This window comes from Homalodisca vitripennis, chromosome 1 (genome assembly GCF_021130785.1).
Source record: "Homalodisca vitripennis isolate AUS2020 chromosome 1, UT_GWSS_2.1, whole genome shotgun sequence".
Classification (NCBI taxonomy): Eukaryota; Metazoa; Arthropoda; class Insecta; order Hemiptera; family Cicadellidae; genus Homalodisca; species Homalodisca vitripennis.
In genome coordinates this window covers 54,488,423-54,512,701 of record NC_060207.1, presented here as the reverse complement: position 1 = coordinate 54,512,701, position 24,279 = coordinate 54,488,423, and the positions used below count along the sequence as shown (strand labels likewise).

The following is a 24,279-nucleotide window of genomic DNA, read 5'->3' as shown; positions in this document are numbered from 1 at the left end:
AAACTATAACATAACTGCCTTGATTTATTGCAGTGTTCTTAAATGCAATATTATATTTCTACACAAAATAAGTATTATAAAAGTATTGTCTTTCTTTTTTCAATTTATTATTTTTACACTGATTAGTGTAGAATTTTGTTTTGTTTTTGAGTCATTGAGTACTATTATGATTGATAATTGTTTATTACATCTACTTCAAAATACTAAGTTGAAAAAACTATTAATATTTACTTGTCCATTATTGAAATAATAATAAAGTTTATATTTTTAAATGTGCAATTACACACAATTTTGTATTTAGTATAATTTATAATTATTATTTTTATGTTAAAATATAACGAAGATTAAAAAGTCTAAGAAATGGATAGCTATAAGGGTTAGTAAGGAGTCATTTAAAAAAGTTAATAATTTTGTAAAACTAATATTTTATTGTTTATGGATTTTTCAATTGTTGATTTTAATTTACTTGTGAGTTGTGGAACACAGAATAATGCGTAATAGGTTAAGATTCTCCCTGGTTTTGATTTCTGTTTTGCCACATAATGGACACTATTTCTGCAGTTTTTGTCATTTATAAACCATTTTTAAAATTATAAGTTAGTAGCAGCCTTGTAAATTGCTAACACTTCTTATAGGTCAAATACATTAAAAATATATATACTTTGAGTACTATCGTTTGTCGATAGCCAAAATTTGTTATATCAGGTTTTATTGTATTAACAAACCCATGGGTAATAAATATTGTACCAAACTGAAGACAATTCATTAAATGGTATCATACTGAACCCAAATTTAAGTTTCACTAGATCTTTATACTAAATCAGCCATACAAATAATGTTGACACAAACTTTAAGTCAAACTTTATTGTGGCTATGTCACTTTACATCAAGTTTATAAAAAATACACACAAGACTTAAATAACTTAAACTTATTTATTAATATGATTTGTCATTCAGAAGTTAAGGGATTTACAGTAAAGCTAATTACTATTATTGTAACTTATTTTTAATACATTTTATGAATGCACTGAATAACATAACAGAACCTTTATTTATAATATCCTATGTAAAAATAAGTATGTCACTTAAATTAAATGAACATTGTCAAACTTAGTGATTTAAATTAATTGTCAATTGATGTTTAATGTGAATTACCATGGTAGCTGTCATGTCCATACAACTTGATGCAATGTCACTTATGGCTATCATATTTATAACTTCTGACTCTATTAAACTTATCAACAAGTTTTATTATTTGTATAGTACTGTCCACCCCTACATTTTGGTGGCAAAGTTGTTCTACTGAACAATGTCAATGTAACAAGTGGATTATTACATAAAACCACTCATAACATAAAACATTTAATAATAGTATATAACATTAAACAATTAGACACAACATAAATGCACAGTATTATACACCATGTTATTTATCATTTTTTGTACTTACTTCATGAATTATTCTTTGATTAGTGAATTTATTTTATATTTAACAAATAACATACAACTAATTTAGAAAACTGCAATAGTTTCATAATTGACAATACTCACAGTGAAGTTGTTTGTCTATCACCATTTTAGTAAAATAAAAAATAATTCTGATATTGTACAATGTAAAATGTCAATAAATAAATATTTTCTCAATCTTATGCTTTATTTTGCTTGGCGATGACACAACAAGGATATAGAAGGAACCTAATCTAACCAATTTCTAAGCTTATTTATGACTGTATTATTTAATTATTATAATAACAAGGAAAAGAAAATGTTATTAAGTTTATTCACTAAGGTACTTTGTTTATCACAGACTTATTCCATAGTACATGTCTTTAACCCAGCTTCTAATTCTCCTTGGCCTTCTTTGGAGATGTTGCATTAGCACTTGGCAGAGCTCCTCTTTTCAACCATGAGTCCATGATTTTATTGACAGGTTTGGGTTTCCTGCAACAGAACTCATTGTGACCATTTTTTTATTGGTAAGAGATTCAGACTACGTATTTTTGACACTACAGCTGGCATTTGTATTCAATGGCATAACACAATGTTTTAAGACCTGTTCCAAATATAATATTTCATTCTACAGAGTATATTGTATGATGATTGTTCGACAAGTTCACGCTGTCAGGGAGATGGTAGCTCTGATGTGTGTCCAGGTTTGTTTCTGGACAAACTGAGACAGATTTTGTTATACTACATTACAGGGTGCATTATGAAAATAATGAGCATTTTTTTGGAAAACAGATTTATTCATCCAGTTGGTACAAATGGTTCAAATTCTTCAAAATAGTCTTTTCCTGCAGAGATAATTCTGCCATGCCTGGAAAGCACCATGGAATTCCTCGGCTGGAATGCCTCTCCCGAACTATGTAACTTCAGCTTGGATGTTCTCCATTGAATACCATTGCTTTCCCTTCAGCTCTACCTTCAGTCGGGGGAACAAAGAAATCACATGGAGGTATGTCAGGGCTGTAAGGAGGCTGGGGCACCACGGGGGTCTTGTTCTGGGTCAGGTTGTTGGTAACGACCAAGGCTGTGTGGCTCGGAGTATTGCTGTGGTGGAGCTTGAAGATATCTTTGATGTCAGGCCGGACACGCACGATCCGGCTTTTCAGTCTCTTGAGCACCTAACTCAAAATGGTTGATTCCTCGGACGTCAAACAAGACAATTAGCATTGTTATGACTCAAGACTTGCTCATGCACGCTATTTGGGTTTGGGAGAAGATGTGCTACTCGAAGCTCTGCCTTTTGGATTCTGGATCATACTCGAACATCCAGAATTCGTCCCCAGTTAGAGTAGTTTAAAAAGCCTGGATCATTTCTAATCAATTCCAACAATTCTTACTGCGAAAAACTCGAACTTCTTTCTCCACCTCTGTCAACACCTTTGGTACAAGCTTCATACAGACCTTTCGTATTTGCAATTCCTCCATCACTATCCCATATACCGCAAATGTTGATAAGTTCAGGATGTCACCTGGATACTTAATCGACGTTCTGACCTCAAAACTCAAAGCACACACTGAATGTTTTCATTGGTTCGGGCTGTTGTTGGGCGTCCAGAAAAAGGCTCGTCGGTGACCTCCTCCCGACCCTCCTTGAAGGCCTTGTGCCACTTTCTGCAATGAGATATCGAAATGCACTCCTCCTTCAAGGCCTCTTGAAGCATTTGATAACTTTTCATTGCATTGGTCCCAAGTTGCACACAAAACTGTTCATGCGAGTGTTCCATCGCCCCATGACACAATCGAAAAACAGACTTCGTGCAAAGACACGTCCTACCACTCCTACTGCTCGGAGCAAACTGAGACCAGGTGCATTTGGAGGGGCAGAACGCCCACCACATATAAAACCAGTTTGAACATGCTCTGATGTATAGTCCCATCACAGTAAAATTATGCTCATTACTTTCATAATACACCTTGTATTATTCTGTATTTAGTATTAATTTGATATTGTCATTAATATAATAAGATTGCTTTGCAGCTGTTTTAGTATATCCAGAAAAATAATCATCTACAGATAAACCGTGTATTCACACTGAATACAACTGAAACAAAAATGCAGTCCAATCAAATTGGTGGTCAGATTGAATGTTTAACTCTTAAAGTTGGCATATGGATATGTACATACCTTTGGAATTACGCTAAATCTGGCATACAGAAATAGCCGTATTGTCTATTTTAGTTTATTGTGTACATTATAATTCACGAAAACGCTGCAATGTGTAAGAATTTGTAAATGTATTGATTTATCACTGTAGGGAAAGACATTGGAATGCAATATAAATGAAAAATTAATAAAAACCCTTAGCTTTTCTTTCAATTTATTGTCTTAAGATGCATGGTGTGGTATGTGGATATAACCTTACGGTGCACCCATGTATACAATGCGTCCACAAGAGCTTTTTTAATGTTATTTTTATTTCCAAGAAATACAGAATAAATTTAACTTTGGCAGAAACAAAAAACAGAATTTTTTATAAATCTCTAGATGCACGCTAATTGAACTGAGGCTAAATTTTCCTTAGTGCTTTAAGATTTAACAAAAAAAGGTAAAGAAGACTACTTATTCAATCTAGAACGTTATGGATACTGTTACTGGCAATGCTCAAGGACAATCTTTTAAACTATTTGGAAAAGGAAAGAGAATTTGCTACAGGTGAATATTATGCATCGTTATTACGTTGATTAACTGGTAATTTCTACAGTAGAGTTACAACATAATTCAAATCTCCTACTCCCTCCAGATTTGGTTTCTTCTGGAATACCATGTCTCCCAATTTGAACAAATGACTACTTGGAAAGAGATTTCATACTGAGAGAGTCTATTTAAATCTTAAAATATACATTTCCTACCATACACTAAGTACATTTTACAACAGTCATGTTACCTCAAAGAATTCATCATGAAAAGCTTTTTCTCTCCAGTACCAGGAATCCACCTCACTGGATTTATAAGGATCAATAAATATTGTTGTTTTCCCAACAAATAAAAAAAGGGCCATGAATTTTGCATAGTCATTAATATCACTTAACCCTGCGTTGGTCGCGCACTGTCCTTGATTCCGCTACGCAAGAATTTTTTATGCTATTCTTGTTGGAGTTGGTAACATGCAACGTGCTTTTGTCTAGCTGAGTTCTAGAATCCCCTCCCCCACTTCATGGCATAAAAGCAGTGTTTGGTTTACCTTGTAGGCAACAGAGGGGTTTTGTTTACGTCCTGGTCTGCCATTCCGGTGCGCCTATCTGTGTAGCCGCTACCCCGGTACTCGAGACCGTGCGCGACTGTTTGTGTTTGTGTGTTCCCGGACTTGTGGACCGTGCGTGACTGTAAGTGTTTGTGATTAAACAAATATTTTATGCATATAAATTTTTGAAAATGAATCCGAAAGGAGAAGAATGAATTCTCCAACTTCTGCGTGAAGTTCCAAGTGAAAATGACTTTATTGGTGACGAATTTAGTCGAAGCCAGACAGATATGGTATCAAGATATTTGTCTTGGCGGACGCTAGAGTTTGCTATGCTCTAAATATGGAGATCTATGGGGCCAAACAGCCTCCAAGGCCATATCAAGTTAACAATTCACCATCTGAATTGGTTCTTCGTAATTCAACCTATCTCGGGACAGAAAGAAATGTCACTGTGGACAACTGGTTCACTTCCATTCCTTTAAGAAGGGAACTGAAGAATCAGCATAGATTATCACTTATCGGTGCTTTAAGGAAAAATAAGAGAGAGGTACCTTCTTTATTTGTAGAAACTAAGCAAAGGCCTCATCAGACAACCTGTTAGCCTTTGGCGACGACATGACACTTGTATCATATGTACCAAAAAAGAATAGAAATGTTCTCCTTCTATCGTCCATGCATTTTGATGATAGAATCGATGAATCATCTGGGGATGCCCAAAAGCCAGAAATATTGACCCTCTATAATACTACGAATGGAGGCGTAGATACCCTCGATGAAATGAAGGCAACTTATTCAGTGGCTAGAATGACTAATCGGTGGCCTCTCGTTGTTTTCTTTGCAATGCTGAACATTGGAGGAGTCAATAGTTTCATCATTTGGAGATCAAATACACGGAATGAAGTAACAAGAAGATCTTTTCTCAAAACCCTCAGCCGGGAGTTGTGTATGGACCTCTTGAAAGTCAGAGCAACATTGACCAACCTTCCTCGCTAACTTCAGACACAAGTTAGAGCCCTTGCCAGGGTGCCAGCTCCTCGTCTAGGAGAAGCTCCGGAGGATGGAACAAGTCATGGACGATGTTCGCTATGTACGTGGGAACAAAATAGGAAAACAAGAGTAAGAAGTGTACGTTGTAGAAAGTACACCTGCGGCGAGCATATGGGTCTAAGGCTGTGTCTGAACCGCCCATTAGATGGACCAGAAAACATGGACACTGATGAATCAGATTAAATCAGTCTTATAATTTTCAACTTTTATATTTACTTCACTGAACTTACCTAAGCCTATAAAAAATATTGTTACTGTACTCAGTATTCTTAAACATTCTATGATTATGTTTTATTTATTAAGTTCTATTAGTATTTATAAATAATGTTTTTTTTTACTATTTTATTTATATTTGATATGGAAATTTTAATTTTGTATTGTAAGTTGAAGTACATATCAATTTCAATTACATTTATATATGATCATTTAAACTACTCATAAATTATTCACTTATTTGGTTTCTAAAATACGTTATTAATAAAGGTTTATATAATTTATGAGCTGTTTTCGATTTTAACAAGTGTTTTCTATGGATTATTCAAACACGGTCTCACAGACCGTGCGCGAACAACGACGTTCCAGGCGGAGCGCGACTAACGCAGGGTTAATAGACACGTACAAAAACTTAATTGTGCTTTTCCATGACAGGGATCCTCCTCACTGATAAAAATGTTTACCAGGACAAAAAAAGGACATATTGTTCAGATTGTAATAAATGTGGTTGGCCCCGATTAATAAAATAACACAGTTTCACCTACAAATGATGGTGCTCGACATTGATTAATATCGAGTGATAATAAATGTACTTCCCAAATACTCATGTATAACTTACTGTAGATCAATGGGTTTATTGCAATTGTTGTCCTTGTTACGAGAGTTGTTAACTAGCATGGATACTGGGTGCCAGGTCAGGGATGTGACAGGATGTAGGAGTCTCACCGCTGCAACTGCTGAGACCTGTTTGTGGTCAAGCCACTTCTGAAATATCAATAAATTCACGATATATTTCATCCACCATAACATAAAAACTTTTGGTACTGTAAAAATGTGTTCTAAATATATTGTGTGACAAACATGTATCATTTAATTTATTTAAGCTCCTACACTAATTTTACATTGTTAGAATTGTCTAATATACATCTGAATTTTTAAAACATTTTTACACTCTCCAAAAGTCAATTATATTGAATTTAAAGTACATTGATAGATTACCTTTTATATTAATAGGTAAACTAATAAATATAATTTACTAATACTAAATTAGAAAATACTACCAGGTGTATCCGGAAAGTAGGGATTGTTTTAAATAAAAACACCCCAAAAATTTGTTTAAGACAATTTTATTTTTACAAGATATACGTATTTTACCTTAAATTACTTCTAGCACGTTTCCATACTTATTCAGGCACTTTCCTAAGCAGGTCATCAGTTTATGTAAACCTTCCAGAAAAACCTTGCCACGCCTGGCAGGAAGATTCATATCTGCACACACCGCCAAGCTCACATCCCATAAAAGTGGTAGCCAGAGAGTCTGCGCTTAACAGTGGGTGATAAAGGACTTTCAATTGAACTGTTGGGGTGTCACCACCAACATGAGGGCAAGCATTGTCATGCTGTCAAAAATTTCTTTACTATGCATTTTTTTACGTTTCTATTGGATTGCATGCCAAAGTTATCAAAAAGTGTCACAATAACATCCCATGTCAATGATTTCACCTCTGGTAAGAAATTCAACAAGCAAACCCCCTTTCCTATCTCAGAACACAATGAACATGAATTTTCGTGCTGACATGGTCATTTGAATTTTTGTAGTCACCATATAACAGACTACATCTCAAAGTTTGTTTGAAATAGCCAAAGTACACGCAAAACACAAGACTAATAAACAGTAATGACATCAGTGTGCAACTGAACTACATTGCTAGATGGCTTAAAGAAATGGGTATGTATGTTTATATTCTAATTTTATAGTATATCATTGTCTCAACGTCACATCTAATGAGACAATGAAAACACCATTCATATTACTCTTTGGTATTATTTTTACTATCACTGATTTCTCTACATTTACATACTGTGGATAGGATCTATTTGATTAACACCATATGACATAACCACATTAAACTACTGTACAATATCTCTGTATCTATATTAATTAACTTTATCTTCAATGTGACTATTCTGTCTGGACCTCACACTGTCAACAGTAGCGTGTCAGTACAGCATCTTCCACAGAGTGTACACATTTATTTTGAATTTTGGATACACAAAAGTAAATATGTAAACAGTACTCACAGCTACCATCTCGTCACTGTCCAACACAGCTGGGATGCGGTGGTGTAGCCAGGAGAAAGAGGAGTTGGATTCCATCGTGATGATTGTAAAACTGAACATCTGTTCTCCCTAAACACCAATTAATTAGACACATTCATTTAATTTAAGAAGATATTTAGTATTGGACATATCACATATTTTACAATTCATTGTATCATGTACCTGTAGTAGCATTTTGTTTTAGCTGAACATATTTAACAATCAGCTATCAGAGACTTAAACAATAGTTAAATCAATATATGTCTATCATATAAAGTGATTATTTGTGTGATAATGGTGATTTTCCGGTTCTTTCGGCTGACAATGAAATAACATTTAGTTAAACATATCTCATGGTTATAAGAATGAAAAGCTAAAAAATTTAAATTCAAGAAAGTTGTGAAGGTAAGAAACATACAAGTATATGTTACTGATGGAATTTTTCATTGTATGCTATGACCCTAATGCTTTAATAGTGAAATTTAATGTGACTGAGAGTAAACACAGTATTTTAAGAATTATTTTATATATGGCATTGCTGAATAACATTGTGTTACTGACAAAAACCTTGGCAATCATGGACATTTCCTACACAGTAAGGCAGCAAATCCAATATTGTAAAAGCAGAATTGGTTCTAAGAAGATTACCATAACAAATTAGTACCGAAATGTTACAAATAATGCGTACATCTCACAGAAATAAAAATCTTGATTGTTTGAATAGTTTAATTTACATATATTCAAACCAATTAATTTGATTACGCAATTAATGTCTAAAATACATATTAAGGCCCTACAATGATTTCAAAAAATAAACCGGTTTTTAACTTGACCTGTGCCACTGTTTAAAATTTACTCCTCTCTTTTTCTTCTTCAGAAAGCCAATCAATCAATAAAAAATATGGTAGAGTGTAAAAATTGCACAAAAATGTTAACGCAATTGTTTTTAGCATACAAATCTTTCAGAGAGTTGTATTGAAACAGCACTCTTCCTTTTATAAGCAGCTTACCCAGTATCTTACTGGTACATTTTTCTTATTTGGTAGTAATGAGATTGCTGACCTCTGGGGAAGTCCAAACATCAAACAGTCCAGCCATCATAAGCAGTTGAGGTCCTGACCATCCAGCAGCCTCATCCCACATTGCTTTCTCCCAGCTATCCAACTCCTCTACTGGACCAGCCTATACAGATAAAATACATGTTGGAATAAATAAATGAAACGTTAACAGTTCTGTACACGCAAAAAAGATAATGGTTTGCATTTTATTCAAATTACACGCAATTACAAGCTAAAGTGATTCACCAAAACTTTAAATCAGCGTCCCAACTTACTAACCCTGTAGCATCATACTAAACAGAAAATGTATTATTTCCCAAATACCTAAGCATTTTGGATGATTTGGTTTCAAAACAAGCACAATTCAACCAAAGATCAAAGGCAATGATTGAAGTTATAAATGTGATGAACAGCTTAGATCTTAGTTTAGACAAATTACTCACAAAGTTGACATTACCAGTGTCAGATTGAGCAATTCCGATCATACATCTGAAAAGGAGGTATCTGAAATAATCAACTCTCTGCAACCAGAAATGTCAGCAGGCTGGAACGAGGTGTCTCTTTTTCTTCTGAAAAAGTGCTCACATCTGATTATCAGGCTTCTGGTGGACCTCATTAAAACCTCTATCTTTTAAAAAGTGGAATCTTTCCAGATCTGTTGGAAGTTTTCAATTGTAAAGGCAATAAAATAAACATATTTTGACAATCTGAGGCTCATTTTTCTTCTTTCCAGCTTTTCAAAGGTTTTTGAGAAGACTGTGTTCAAAAGAATCTATAGGTATCCATTTTGTTCCCCTTTCCAATTTGGCTTCCAACAAGGGAAAAGCACAGTTGATGCAATTTTTGTCTTTCTGAATGAAATTTCAACAGCTGTGGATGGCTTGCAGTTTGTTGTTGGTGCTTCTTGTGACCTATCCTGGGCCTTCGACTGTGTAAATTATGAAGTAATGTTAGAAACACTTAGGTTTTAGTGCTGATGGAGTTGCTCTGAAATGACTGAAGTCCTTTTCGAAGAACCGTTATCAGAGGATTGCCAAGGAAAATAATATGAGGAGTAATGTGATTAATGTAGGAGTAATGTTAGGGTCAACTCCGGAGTTCCTCAGGGATCTATTCTGAGACCTCTTTTCTTCCTGATTTATTCTAATGATCTCCCAGAACTAACTCCAAAGTCCTTATATATGTTGACAATACTTCCAAAGTGGCTTCTGCAAAAATCAAAATACCTCTTTCGCAAACATTATTCCAAAGTAAGCAATAACTAAACTCCTGGTTTGCTGCACACAGCTTAAAACTCAATCCTTATAAGAATTAGTTCATAACTTTTCATCTAAGGTAGACTCATAATTGACTCCATTTAATTTTAATTCCATAAGTTATTAGAATTTTCATGGATTCATTATCATGATACACTTTCATGGCATCAACACATTGCTTTCCTACTCACTAAATAAAGCAAATCCTTCTAATAAATTATAACTTTGTCTCATGTAGTTGACTATCAGGTTCTAAGACAAGTGTATTTTGCTTATTTCAATTCTCTAATCTCATATGGTCTGATGTTTGGGGCCTCCTGTGAGTCTTTCAAAGTATTTCTACTGCAGAAAAGGATAGTTAGGATTCTAGCTGACACAGCCTTCAAACAGCCTTGTAGTTTTAAATATGACATCAGACAGATGGCACCCATTGTTGTTAATGCACTGGGCTAATCAGGCTCTGAAGATTCTTTCAATTTTTTTCAGCATATTAACCGGTATTTTGGCAATAGCTTGACAAATATTCTTCTGTTGAGTCAGGGTTTTGGGACGATCATTATTGGCTAGTGATTTGGGATAACTCCATACAAATTAATCAAATGGGTCTAAACCAGGCTAGCCAATGGAGGTTGCTCGTTATGGAGATATGGCGTCCTGGGAAGTGTAGGTGCAAAACTGCCATTGACACTCGTGTTGTGGCACCATCCTGCTGGAGACACACATCTCCTACATCCATATCATTGAGTGTTGGCAAGAAATACTCCTGAAGCATAATGGTCAGAATTCACTGAAACTACGTGTTCATTTTCTTCAAAAAAACCATGAGGTTTGGTAAACCACACAAAACAGTAACATTTTGTGAATGTAGATGTTCATGAAGTTGCCTGGGGTTAGCAGGGCTCCAATAACACAATTTCTGTTTATATGACATATAGAAGTGAGCCTTGTCACTCATAAAATCAATTGTACCTTGAGGCATGTTATGAAGGCATGTCACATGCATTTTCTCGAGCAACAAAATCACATAGATTAAGTTTCTGTATAACAGCAAATTTTTGTAAGGATGAAACTTTAATTCTTAAGGAAGGTTTTCCTCCCAGAACAAGTAGACAATCCTACAGTAGCTGTGTGTTCACAGGCAAAACACTAAGGAGGTCGCAAAACAGATAGCGATAAATATTTTGAGGTGACCTTGCTGTCTGTGGAAGTCCAGGTTTTCTTTTCTTGACATCACCAGTTTCCCTGAAGTTGTTTACCCAAAAAACAACAGACTTGATGGTTAGGAACACGACCACAAGGTGCGATATTAAAACGGGTACAGAATGCATGTTCTGTGGCGATGATTAAGTGCCCATTTGAAAAGTACGTTTCAACAGTGAACGCACGCTCCAAATTCGTCAACTCCCTGATACAGAATAAACTGAATGGATAAAAAACTTTCAAATGCCTCTACCCCTACCCTTCTCGGTATACCCATCGTTTCACAGCGTCCAATTAATTTGCATACATTCTTTGAGATTACCAATTCACTTTTTCTTCTTTATACAAACAACTATAATCAGCTGGCTGGAGTTATTGTCACTTTGTTTAGATCTGCTATAATTTTATTGATGGTTAGAAAATTGACTTACCTTCAGCTTGTTGTGTACCAAGTTGGGTGTTTGTCAAATTCAGGAATTAGCTGAATTAGACAGTAAGCTGAAATCTGAGGAGAAGAGGTTTTCCAGTGAGTTATGTGGACCATAGTGGATGTTTAATTTCCTGGATTCAATGAATATGTTTTAACTTTAAGTTTTTTTGTGGCTTTATCGTTTAAAATATAATAAACAATGACTGAAAATTTGTTGTAGGAAATGTAATTATTTTAAATTATTTCAGCCAATTTGAGCTATATCCTCTAGTTTGCCCACAAGCTTGATTGGAAGGAAAGATAGCATGGGTTTGCTATTTTGAATTTTGGAGAAGTTAAAACAATTTTTTAATCTTATATCATGCAATTTTTATACAATTATATGCCTTACACTACATCGTATACAAGTTCATGTTTCTATTCTATTAGAAACTGATTTTAAAAAACTTGATCAGAGTGAGTACTCTTCTTCTTCATTCAATTTACCATGAGGATAGTTTAATAAAGGGAATAATCTTATCAAAGGATTAGACATTAGGGAAGGCTTGATTTATTGGGCGATTATGGAGACAGGGGTAATTTTAGAGTTCTTTATCAGGAGAATGAGTAGACCATGAGAATGGAATGAAAAAGAAAATAAATTATAAAGGAAAATTCATAAACTGATTATGAGAATTAGATTGACTCTGTATTATCATACCGGATCAAATAAACCTGGTAAAAGATGACCTTTATGCAGTACACCATATTTTGATAACGGTTAGATATAGGTTTAATAAGAACTCTGTCTCTATCTACTAATGTATGGGATAACCATTTGAAATAAGGTATCAAATCATGAAGTTTTTTAATGTATAAAATATTTAATTACATTAACTATTCTTACAGAATTGTAGAAAAGATAACACAATATTTCATTACATTAATTTATGTCCAATTTTAAGCTCAATATGAAACTGGACCAATTGTTTTCAACAAAAGATCATTTTTATAGAAAACATTTACAATATGAATTTTAAAGATATAAAATTGCTAAGATTTTAATTAAGTTTTGACTTTGAGATCTATTTCAGGGTCAATGGATTCAGTAAATCATTTTAACTCTTTTTAAGAGATCACTAGATTTTCGACTTAGATAATTCAGTTAAAATTGAGTTCTGGCCTCTAGATAAGCCACTTGGCTTTGAATAGAAAAATTTGGAAAATTGCTAAGATTTAAGTAAAGTTGAAGTAGATAAAATTCTGTCTAGGGTAAAAAAATCATTAAATCTTTTTTGTAGATGACTTCATTCACCACGGACAATTTAGTGTCAGATACCACTACCGCAACTTAGTGTCAGAGTACCAAGCAACCACTACCAGCCGCTGGGTGTGATGACTCTACAGAGGAACTGGAATTAATACAACCTTTATTAGCACCTTCGGAAAACTTAACAGTAACCGCCTCAAACCACCATCCATAACATGTACAGGTTATTTAGAAGAACAGCCTAACTTTAATTTGATGTTCTGGAATGTGTGTAGTATAACTAAACAAACTCCCTCTCATCGATATTTTAAATAGTCAATATATAAGACAGATGTACTGTGCATTGCAGAACACTGGTTGTCCTCAACTGATATAAACAATTTAGTGATACCTGGCTATGTTATCGCTGACTTTTTCGCAAGAGAAAAACATATTCATGGGGGTGTGCTTATCTGTGTTAAGGAAGGAACTGAATTTGTTTTTTATGATAAATTGTCTTGTTTCTCGGAGGAACTTGTTTGTGAATTGGCAGCAATAATGCTGCCAACTTGGAAAACTCTAGTGGTAACTTTCTATAGATCTCCAGCAGGTAACTTATCACTATTCTATGATAAGTTATATGACATTTTTGTCCTTCCTGCATTATAATAAATGTAATATAGTCTTTGTGGGTGACTTCAATGTCAATTTTCTTAACAGAAATGACTCAGAGGCCAAAGTACTATTCAACCTCATTGACAGTTTTGGACTAAATATTACTGTTGCTGAAGTTACAAGACCTACCCTTGGAGGAGATGCAACAAAGGGTAGTTGTATTGATAATCTGCTGACGACTATTCATCAAGATAAGGGAAAATCTACAGTCATTCACACTGGTGCTTCAGACCATATGGCCATCCTCTTCAAAGCTACTTTAGACAATGTAATTTCTAGGATTATACCACAAATGTTTATTGTTAGACCCATTTCTACTTTGGGCTCCTCACTTTTTACGTCTTTCCTAGGTCTCACTAATTGGAATGATATTTATGTTATATTAAGTCAAATGTTAACCTTAAGTTTAAGTTATTTTTAGAAAAGTTCTTATTGGCTCTGAACTGTGCTATGCCTTTAAAAAATAAGAAATCTAAATCTAAACAAGTAAATGTTGCCTGGTATCATGAAGGTCTAAATAAGACAAAGCAGGAGCTTGATAGACTTTATTATATTATAAAAAACACAAGCAATGAGAAAAAATATTGATATTAGAAATAAAAATATAGAAATCTTAAAAATGTTTACAGAAATGAAATAAAAAAAGCAAAGCTTGACTTTAATAACACTTTACTTGATAAAGCAACAAACAAAAGTAAAGCTGCTTGGAGCATTATTAATAAATCAGTCAGGGCTAATAGTATGTCATCTAACTCATCTCATGTACTGGAACCTGAATAGTTTTAATTCATATTTTGTTGGCTCAGTTTTGGAGACTTGCAAAAGTATTCCACCTAGCAATAATGACTATTCTTTTCTACCTTTGGTAAGCACTGTGCTCAGTGGAACTCTACAGTAAGCTTTTGCCTGAATGAATTAAAGTGGAAGATGTTCATGCAGCTATCCTTAGTTTAAGTAATAGCACATGTCTCGATTGTTATGGTATAAGTGCTCCTATTCTGAAAATGGCTGCCAACTTCAATCTGTGAAATTCTAACTTATTTATTTAATGAAAGTGTTAGGACAGGTATTTTTCCTGATGTACTAAAGATAAACAAAGTGATTCCAGTACATAAGAGGGGTCCAAAGGACCAAACTTGTAATTATAGGCCTATAACTATTGTTACAGCAGTGTCAAAGGTGTTGGAGCGGCTAGTTCATAAGCAGTTGGTTTGCTTATCTTCGAAACCAATAATTTACTCAGCACTTGTCAATTTGGGTTTCGAGCTGAGCGGTGTACCATTGGCGCAGTCCAGTCCTTCATAAATGATTGCTTTGATGGTTTGGAACTAAAAAAATCTGTTCAAGTTCAGATCTTATGACTTATCCAGAGCCTTTGATACTGTAAATCATCATATATTCTATTAAATAAACTTAGGTCTTATGGTTTTTAGTCAACTTTGTGTCAGTTTTTTTAAACTCATATCTCTCAAATAGGTGTCAATATATATATTTTAAATGGCTCTATGTCAGAAACTAGGCCTGTTAAGCTAGGTGTTCCTCAGGGATCCATTTTAGGACCTACTCTATTTATTTTGTATATAAATGACTTGCCTTTTAATCTCAATGGACAATTATGTTAGTACGTATTTGTTTGCTGATGACTTGGGTCTTAAGGTCTGCGCAAAAACGAGGAACGAATGTAATGAGCTACTTAGTGTTAAGAACCTCAATTGTAGATGATTGGTGTGCAGCCAAATAAGCTCTGTGTAAATGATAAAAAAATTCAAGATTTACATATTACCTTTTCTAAATAGGCCTAAGTGATAATGAGGACTTAAGTCTTAAGTTTCTTGGCATTTTTATACAATCCAATCTTAAATGGCAAACTCATATTGATTATGTAGCTTCTCGAATTTCCCGAGGTATTTTTCTTATAAGATCCCTTTAATGGAACAATTTCTGCTAAACACTTGCTTTTTATGTACTATGCCTATATTCATAGTTTCTTAACATATGGAGTAACTTTGTGGGGCCAATCTCAGATTGCGAATAAACTGTTTGTGTTACAAAAAGAGCAGTCAGGCTTATATGTAATGTCCAGAGTCGTGAGCACTGTAAACCACTGTTTGTAAAAATTAGGTGTATTAACATTGCCGTCTATTTATGTATTAAATGTTTTGTTATATGTCAGAGATAATTTATCATTATTTATTAATCAATGTGATGTTCATAGTTATAGTACTCGTAATAGAAATAATGTAGTAGTGTACCAAAATGTAACTTTGCTAGCACTCAAGCCAGTTGTTAGATATCAGGGAATCAAATATTACAATGCTTTGCCCAATCATATCAAGGTATTAAACAGATCAAATTTTAAAAATGTTGTAAAGAAAAGTTAGTAGATTCATGTTTTGTACACTGTTGATGAATTTTTAACTGTGATAAGAAGTAAGGATATTTAAAGTAAGCTATAGATTATTTATAATATGACGTTGTTATATACATAGTTTTGTATTCTGACAAAAAACCATTTGAATTGAATTTGAAAGATATTACAAGAAAAATACTATTTTAACAAAACTGCCACAATCAAAATATATTTCACAAGGTTAATGATTTCCTATTAAATGAAGCTCGTCAATTACATACAATATTTGATAGCTAAATGCAGACCAGATCTGAATAAGTGTGTATATATTGCTTTTTACTCTTTTTATTGTTGTGTACTTGTTTATTAATGTATTGTATAAAGTTAACTTTTTAAAAATCATATATTGTCGATTCGTGTTGTTTGTTAATTGTTATTTATTTATATTATTTATTACTGATATAATTCAGTATTTAATGTTGCTGTGAATTATTACATAGACGTCTTCTTATGCTGTACATATTTATCTACTGTTAACTCAAATTTGTTAATTTTTATACTTGGTTATGATATTTTCCATTTATATGTGCAGACAATTTATTTATTAAATATGACTTAACTACTATATTAAATTGATTAATGAACTAGAAGCATTTATGTAATAGCTGCTAAATAGTAATTTATAAATGACGAAGTCTAATGTATCATTGTATGTCTAATGACTAATAAAGTTCTTGATTCTTGAGCTAAGAACTACTATTCAGCTCTCAAACAAATGCTTGCGTGGTGAAAAAGCAAAATTTCACAATTTTTACAAAAAATTGTTATTCTTTGTTTAGTATTTTACAAAAAAGTGTATGTACAAATTACAAATTTTGAAAAAATTGCTGAATTGTTTGCTAGTACATGAGCAAACTTTGCCCGTTGACATGTAAGGATGATTACAAATAATTATTAGTTGCTGTATGATTGATTAGAACAACTTACTTCACACTTCTGTGACGCTTTGATGAAGTAGGGCTGTTTTCGTTGTCCTTTCCCTTTAGTAGTCTGCCACTCATAGAAACCTTGGCATCCGATGACACATCGCTGACCATTCCTCAGAGGTTTGCCATAAAGCCGTGACTCCATCAAACTTTCAATGCGACAGTTATTGGTTGTCAGTCCATGTGATTTATAATCACCCTTAGAATACAGAAGGTATTGTTGATTAAAATATTGTCATTTTTTAATATTTTTCAGTGTATTTTGTGACTAAATAAAATGCATGAGAGAATGATATATTATACATAAACGTATGTAATTAAATAAATTTATGCAAAAAGTAAAATAAAATAACATTAAAGCCTTTCAAATCAAATACAAACAATTTGAAGACTAAATATCAATAATAATAAATAATTTGTCATTTAATACAAACTCATTTAAAGCCCCTGTGAAACTTATATAGTTTAAAGTTACAAAATAATTTAATTACAATACTTAATAAACAATATCAGATGTACATCTTCTTAAATAATAAAAAAGGTTACCAATTTTTTGTCTTTTCAAAAATAGGAAAATATTATAGTACTAATCTTATGAAGAGTTAGCCATGATTCATGATCTACAACTAAAATATTAGTTAGGTCTATTTTAGATCGACTTACCTTGTGCCATGTAGGAATCATACCCCACATCATAGGTTTAATAATGCGTTGAGATAATTCATTGTCTGTCTGTTCATGCTCTTTGGATATCAATACTGGCAAAACATCTGTTGGAGCCATATTTGTGGAAGGAGAATATGACAACCCATTGTTGGGCGCATCAATCCAGTCTGGTTGTACATACAGTCCACGTGACTCATCAAAGTAACTTGCTGCTTTGCGGTAATCAGGGCGACACATGTGACTGAAAATATGGGGGTTTTAAAGCATAGTAGGCTACAACTTATATTTTTTAATCCAATAGTTTGATTAAATGTTAGTGGTCAAAGCATCAACGTTGTACATGAGGTTTTTTTAACAGTCCTGCAGTGAAATACCGACAGGTTTTTACAAAAATGTTGTGTTTTAACACAGCCTATACACAATTAATATAATAACAATAATAGGCTACAGTTGAGATATGATGGGGTAGATGGCTGGGAAGCTAAGTTATTTGTTGAGAATATACAAAGTAACAAATGGTAGATGTCTACTTATTTAGGTTAATTAAATCTATAGATTTGGCCCAAGGATTGTTATATGTAGAATATTGTAAATGAATTAAACAAAATTTAGTTTGATCCAAAATATTTATTCAATCTTAAATCACCAGGTCAACCTTATGTTACTTGTAGTATCAAAGTTAAAGGTAACTTTTAGGAGCGCTCACCTGATCTGAACTTGAATTTGATGGATGTTTTTCTTATTGGTCAAAGGCGCCACCGAAGCCCCGCACTGATGGCCAGGGGCATTTCCAATCAGTACTTGCCCGACCTCAGATCATGTCCCAGATTATTCAGCTTCTCTGATGTCAGATCATGCAAGATGATCTGGCACGTGATCAGAGGTCGGGAAAGTACCAATCGGAAATAACCCTGGCCATAAGTGCGGGCTTTTGTGGCACCTCCGCACTTCTGGCATAAAAAATAAAAACATCCATTGAGATAGTCTAAATTCAAGCTCAGACCATGTGAGTGGTCATTAACTATTTAAATTTAAAATACATACATATATATTTACTTATTTATATAACCTATCTTAATAACAACTAGTACATGGGGCAGCGTGGCCTCTGCCTCGCCAAAATTGCTTCTTTTTGGGAGGCACAAAACAAGAACCGATCGTAATAATGACATCAAATTTTCACAGTAAGTCAAATAAAGTCTGATCTTTCTAATAATGTAGTTTATTTAAGCCCCTGGTAAGAAAAGCCCTTCCAAAAACAGTGGCCTTCGGATAATGCCAAACTACCCTAATCAATAAACCTATATATAGCTTGAGCATTGTCTATTTTTATAACACTAAGGAACAGTAAGTAGTTATTGCAATAGAACTTAATATTTATATGTGTGAGGTAATTCCTGCAAAAGAAGCAATAATGAAGAAATTTGTTTTAACTGTGAAATTGATGATGTTTACCTGAAGAGAGTGAATGTTAGATACCTGAAAGTGATTAGGATTTCTTCTGCCAAATTAATAAACCGTCTAGGCTTTCTAATACAAGGTAAAAATATAACAAAAGATACTGCGGACATAAATTAATTTTAGGCATGTGACTAAAAGCCTAAAATTCTACCTCAGGACTGTTAGAGATACCCCAGGGTCGACTGCCCACCTACGAGCCAACTAGTCAAAAAGAATATTAAGAACATCAAGTTAATAAAAATACGAGGGTCAGTCAAATATAAACAAGACTTTTAACTTATACGTTTATTAAAGCTAAACAATACAATGATTACATGTTACTGCTTTTCTACATAGTCTCCCTCAACTCTCACACACTTTTCCCAGCGTGAGGATAGCTTACGGATCCCTTCTTCATAAAAGATTTGAGGTTGTGTCTTGAACCAATTGCACACAAATTCCTATACTTCCTCATCACTTTCAAAACGGTTTCCACCAAGTGCTTCTTTGAGAGGACCAAAGAGGTGAAAGTCACATGGAGACAAATCTGGGCTGTAGGGAGGATGTTCCAATATTTCCCAATGAATTTGGCGTAATTTCTCTTGGGTCAAGGCAGCTGTGTGAGGCCTAGCATTGTCATGAAGCAAAATGACATCTCTGATTGGCTGATTACGCCTTTGTTCCGAAAGGCTGCTTTTGCTTGCTCAAGAAGTTGACAGTAATAAGCAGCGTTCACAGTACGACGTTCGTGTAAAAAGTCAATAAGCAAAACGCCTTTGCAGTCAAAAAAGATGGTGGCAAGAACTTTCCCAGCAGACAACCGTATTTTGGCTTTCACAGGGCGAGTTTCGTCTTTCCTTCGCCACTCCATTGACGCCATTTTGGATTCAGGAGTGTAGTGATGGACCCACGTTTAATCACAGGTTATTATGCGAATTAAAAAACCATTCCCCTCTCTCTCAAGCCGATTCAAAAGCCTTTGGCAAATGTCTCTCCGGGTTTCTTTTTGATCGAGAGTCAGAAGCCGAGGGACCCATCTTGCACAAATTTTCTGAAAACCCAGATGCTCTGTAACGATGGAATGCACACTACCATGACTAATTTCCACTTCACTGGAAATTTCATCTATCGTTAAGCGTCGATCATTTTCAAGAAGTTCACGAACAGCACAAATGTTCTCATTAGTCAAACTGGTCCTTGGAAGCCTATTGTGACTTTCATTTTCAACTGTTTCACGTCCGCCTTTGAACTTTTTAACCCAATCGTACACTTGAGAACGTGATAAAGTCTTATCCCCAAACTGAGTTGTCAGTCTAACAAAAATTTCACTTGGTTTAACACCTTCGTTTGTCAAGAACTTAATAATAATTCATTGCGCAACTGCAGGTACAACCTCTTGTTCAGACATGGCTACAATGACAAACAAAACAGCACTGAGAACGCATTGTTGCAGCTTTCCCCCTCCCCCAGGCTGCCCCCTACCACTACTGCAACATGGCTACCTGCTACAACCTGGACGTTGGGTATAGTAATAAAAGTCCTGTTTATATTTGACTGACCCTCGTAGTTTAAACAATTACATAATGTCATAAATAATAAAAGAACCATAACTGTTAATCAAACGACAAAATCAAGACTGGCTATTGGAAAAATGACATATATTAAAGAAAACATAACAACAAAACAAACACCTTTAAACCGAAAATATACAGTAAATAATATTTTATTGTTATTTTGTATAATTTTCTAAAGTTAAATATCTTTTTTTATTTAAAAGAAATTACTTATAGAACAAATTGTGTATAGAATATAAATATATGTGTACAGGTTGGTGCAGATTATTTACTTATTGTTAAATTAATTACTATTGGTTGGTTATATTGATGGGTATAATAATTAAATATTGTTTGATAATTTTAATTTTTTTTAAGCCGGGTTCGCTTAATGTACTCTACCCAAAAACAGTTTTATGAGTAATGGTTTAACTAATGTGTTACTACTTTAAAGATAATTCATATAAAAGTGGAGCAGAGTATGATTAGCAGACTCGGTTTTCATATCCCTTATTACAATCATGATATTTTATATATAAAATGACAGAACTATCAATTTATAACAACATATCTGGAATACTAAATTAAAGTCACATGTTTCAAATTAATATCGATAGTTTAAACAATTATGTAATGGCATAAAGAAACTATAAAGGGGTAGGGTACGATAAGCTGACCCGGTTTTTTATATTGAAATTGGCAAACGATATTACTTAATCATAACTATCGGTATAATCAATCGATACTGATTAATTATTTTTAACAATTAAATAATCTATATCAACAGCTGTAAACACTTTCAAATAATCCAAGTAAAAAACTACACGACATTGCTTTGAAAGATGATAAGACATGTTTTTCGTGGCTTCAACATATTCGACTGAAAAACCCATTATGTGAAATTTGTGGGAAAGAAACAACTAAGTTATAACTGAGAGAGGAGCAAATATGGTCTTCAGTTTTCCTAATTTTGGTTATATTAATTTGTTTATTAATAACTGCAAATATTAAATTCATATTTAAATTTAAAACATATAATTGTTATTGAGGACTATAAATACTTTTATATCGATTGATAGTCTAGGATTTGAGATGCGAATATTAGGTATCGATGATTACATTCTTCGATATAAAAGACCGGGTCCGCTTATCGTACCCTACCCCAATAAAGATTAATTTTCATTTAAATAATAAAGAAAAAGTAACAACAAAACAAACATCTTGAAACCAAGAACACAGAGTAAGTTAAATCTTCTTTTAGTGTTGTTTTGGATAGTTTTCTAAAGTGAACTAGCCTATATTTTTTTTATTTTTAAAATAAGTCACTTACAGAACAAATTATGTTTAGAATATGAAAATATGTATACAGTTGGTGCAGATGAATGAGTTATTGATCAAATTAATTACTATTAGTTGATTATATTGATGGGTATATTTATTCAGTTTGGTAATTTTGGTATAAAAAACTAGGTCCGTTTATCGTACTCTACCCTAAAAGTGTAATTCATAAGGGAAGACTTTAATAAGTGGAATACACTCGTTATTCAATTGTTATTGTAACTTAGAACTATTTGATATATTATCCAAATCCAATATTATATATTAATCATACGAAACAAGAATTAAAAATACATTAACAACAAGAATAATACATTTGTAATAACATTACAAAATAACAAATCCAACTATCCTCTAGAACTAGACCTACTACACATCAGAAATACGTTATAACATTTATAGATTGTGTGGATAACAGTGAGCAATCGCTTTTGAGAAGGCAGTAGCCAAACCTACATGTATATCTAGAAATTTATCACATTTCCTTATATTCATGTCATTTTCAAATTCTCAACAAATTAGTTACTTCTTGCTGTTTATTGTTTACAAGACAAATAATGACTGTAAATAACTAATAAGTAGGAATCATGTTTTGTTAAACAAATCATTCTGATAAAAACAATCAAACCATTCAATAAAAACAATGAATAAAGAGTGTAGGCCGCTTATTAAAGTCAACCCATTTATAACCTAGGCCAAACATATAAAATGATTGGGTACATCAATAAATTCAACCAATACAATGTTTATTCTTTACTTACCATGATATTCTTCCACACATAATGTATGACCTAAGATATCAAAACGTTGCAAAAAAACAAGTAATTAATTATAATTTTAGTAGGGTAACAGTTTAGGTGTATTTATTAGTAAAAACTATGTATTAATAACATTAGATTATAAAAGCATTAATGAGTAAAACATAAACAGGCTATTATAAACATTTGAATCCAATGTATTTATTTTTGTTTTCACTTTCAAACACATCAGACAACATACATTGCTGCCAATTTTTTTTTTTCTTCTCTAATTGTTAGCTCTAGGCTAGTAGGCTTCGGGAAATCCCATGCCGCCTCATTTGCTGCCAATATTATTGAGACAAGAGCTAGGACCACCGTGAAGTAAGGCCCCTCGTACACATGGACGCGACATGCGCGCGACTTGTAGGCCGCGCGAACGTTCCTTGCGCGACTCAACATACCTCGTAGTTTAAATGGATGCGTAACACATGCGGTCGCCTATTCGCGGAAAAAATGACGAGCGGCTCGTTCGCGCGGACTCTAGGTTCCGCGTCAAACCGCTAGGTTGCAGCGCGGCTCGAGTTCTATTGTTCCAAACGGAAACGTTACACATGCCCTCAGTAGTGATGGGAGAATCGAAGTACTTTAAAAAGAATCGAATACAGAGAATTCGAATTCACGTTTCCCTGTATTCGAATATGTATTCGAATACCTTTTGCTCAGCTGAAGCGTTTCTAACAGACAGTCTGGACCTAGTCTACTTGTTTGTCACGGTTTCATCACTGTATTTCGAATCTGTATTCTGAGAAATACTATTCGGCTTTTGTGTGCTTCGTATAAACAAGTCATTGCCACCATGGATATACGAACTACAGAAGAAATATCTTTGTTTACCAGCTACTTCATTCCGCCTGAAAGACGTAATTTTTCCACAGCAGCGTCCTGTTACTAATTACCGTAGAAAATAGACTGAAGCCATGAAAACGTTCAATAATTATTTGTTTTTTACACCATAACTATATAAAATATATTATTCGATTGTTTTTGAGTGCTTAGAACTGTAAAATCAAGTTATAATATATCATATAATTATTATATTTATATTTATTATATATATGATAGTAGATATATAATATATTATATATTATAGATAATATCATATTGGGATCTTTGAGAGTGACTTACTTTATACTTTATACTTATAGATAGCTTTTTTTAAAGTATTAAAATTTGTAATTGTTTGTTTTTTCATAATTATTTAATCTCCCCGGCTAAATTATTTCATTTCAAAGTCTACATTAATATGGT

General features: G+C 33.5%; 1 protein-coding gene across 5 annotated transcripts; it reads right to left on the bottom strand.

Annotated features, from left to right (window-relative positions):
• Positions 1-849: 849 nt before the first annotated feature.
• On the bottom strand, positions 850-23,242 carry LOC124361467 (abasic site processing protein HMCES). Of its 5 annotated transcripts, none has more exons than XM_046815520.1 (7): positions 22,993-23,242; positions 17,898-18,141; positions 17,236-17,433; positions 9,114-9,233; positions 8,034-8,141; positions 6,571-6,716; positions 850-1,941 (listed from the first exon to the last, which is right to left on the bottom strand). In XM_046815520.1, exons 1-7 carry the CDS (start codon positions 23,010-23,012, stop codon positions 1,842-1,844), a joined length of 936 nt encoding a protein of 311 aa, XP_046671476.1. In that variant the 5' UTR covers positions 23,013-23,242; the 3' UTR covers positions 850-1,841. The 5 variants fall into 5 exon arrangements, with proteins under 5 accessions (XP_046671476.1, XP_046671489.1, XP_046671495.1 ...); XM_046815533.1 differs by lacking the exon at positions 22,993-23,242 and adding an exon at positions 22,860-22,938; XM_046815539.1 differs by lacking the exon at positions 22,993-23,242 and adding an exon at positions 22,688-22,806.
• Positions 23,243-24,279: the final 1,037 nt, after the last annotated feature.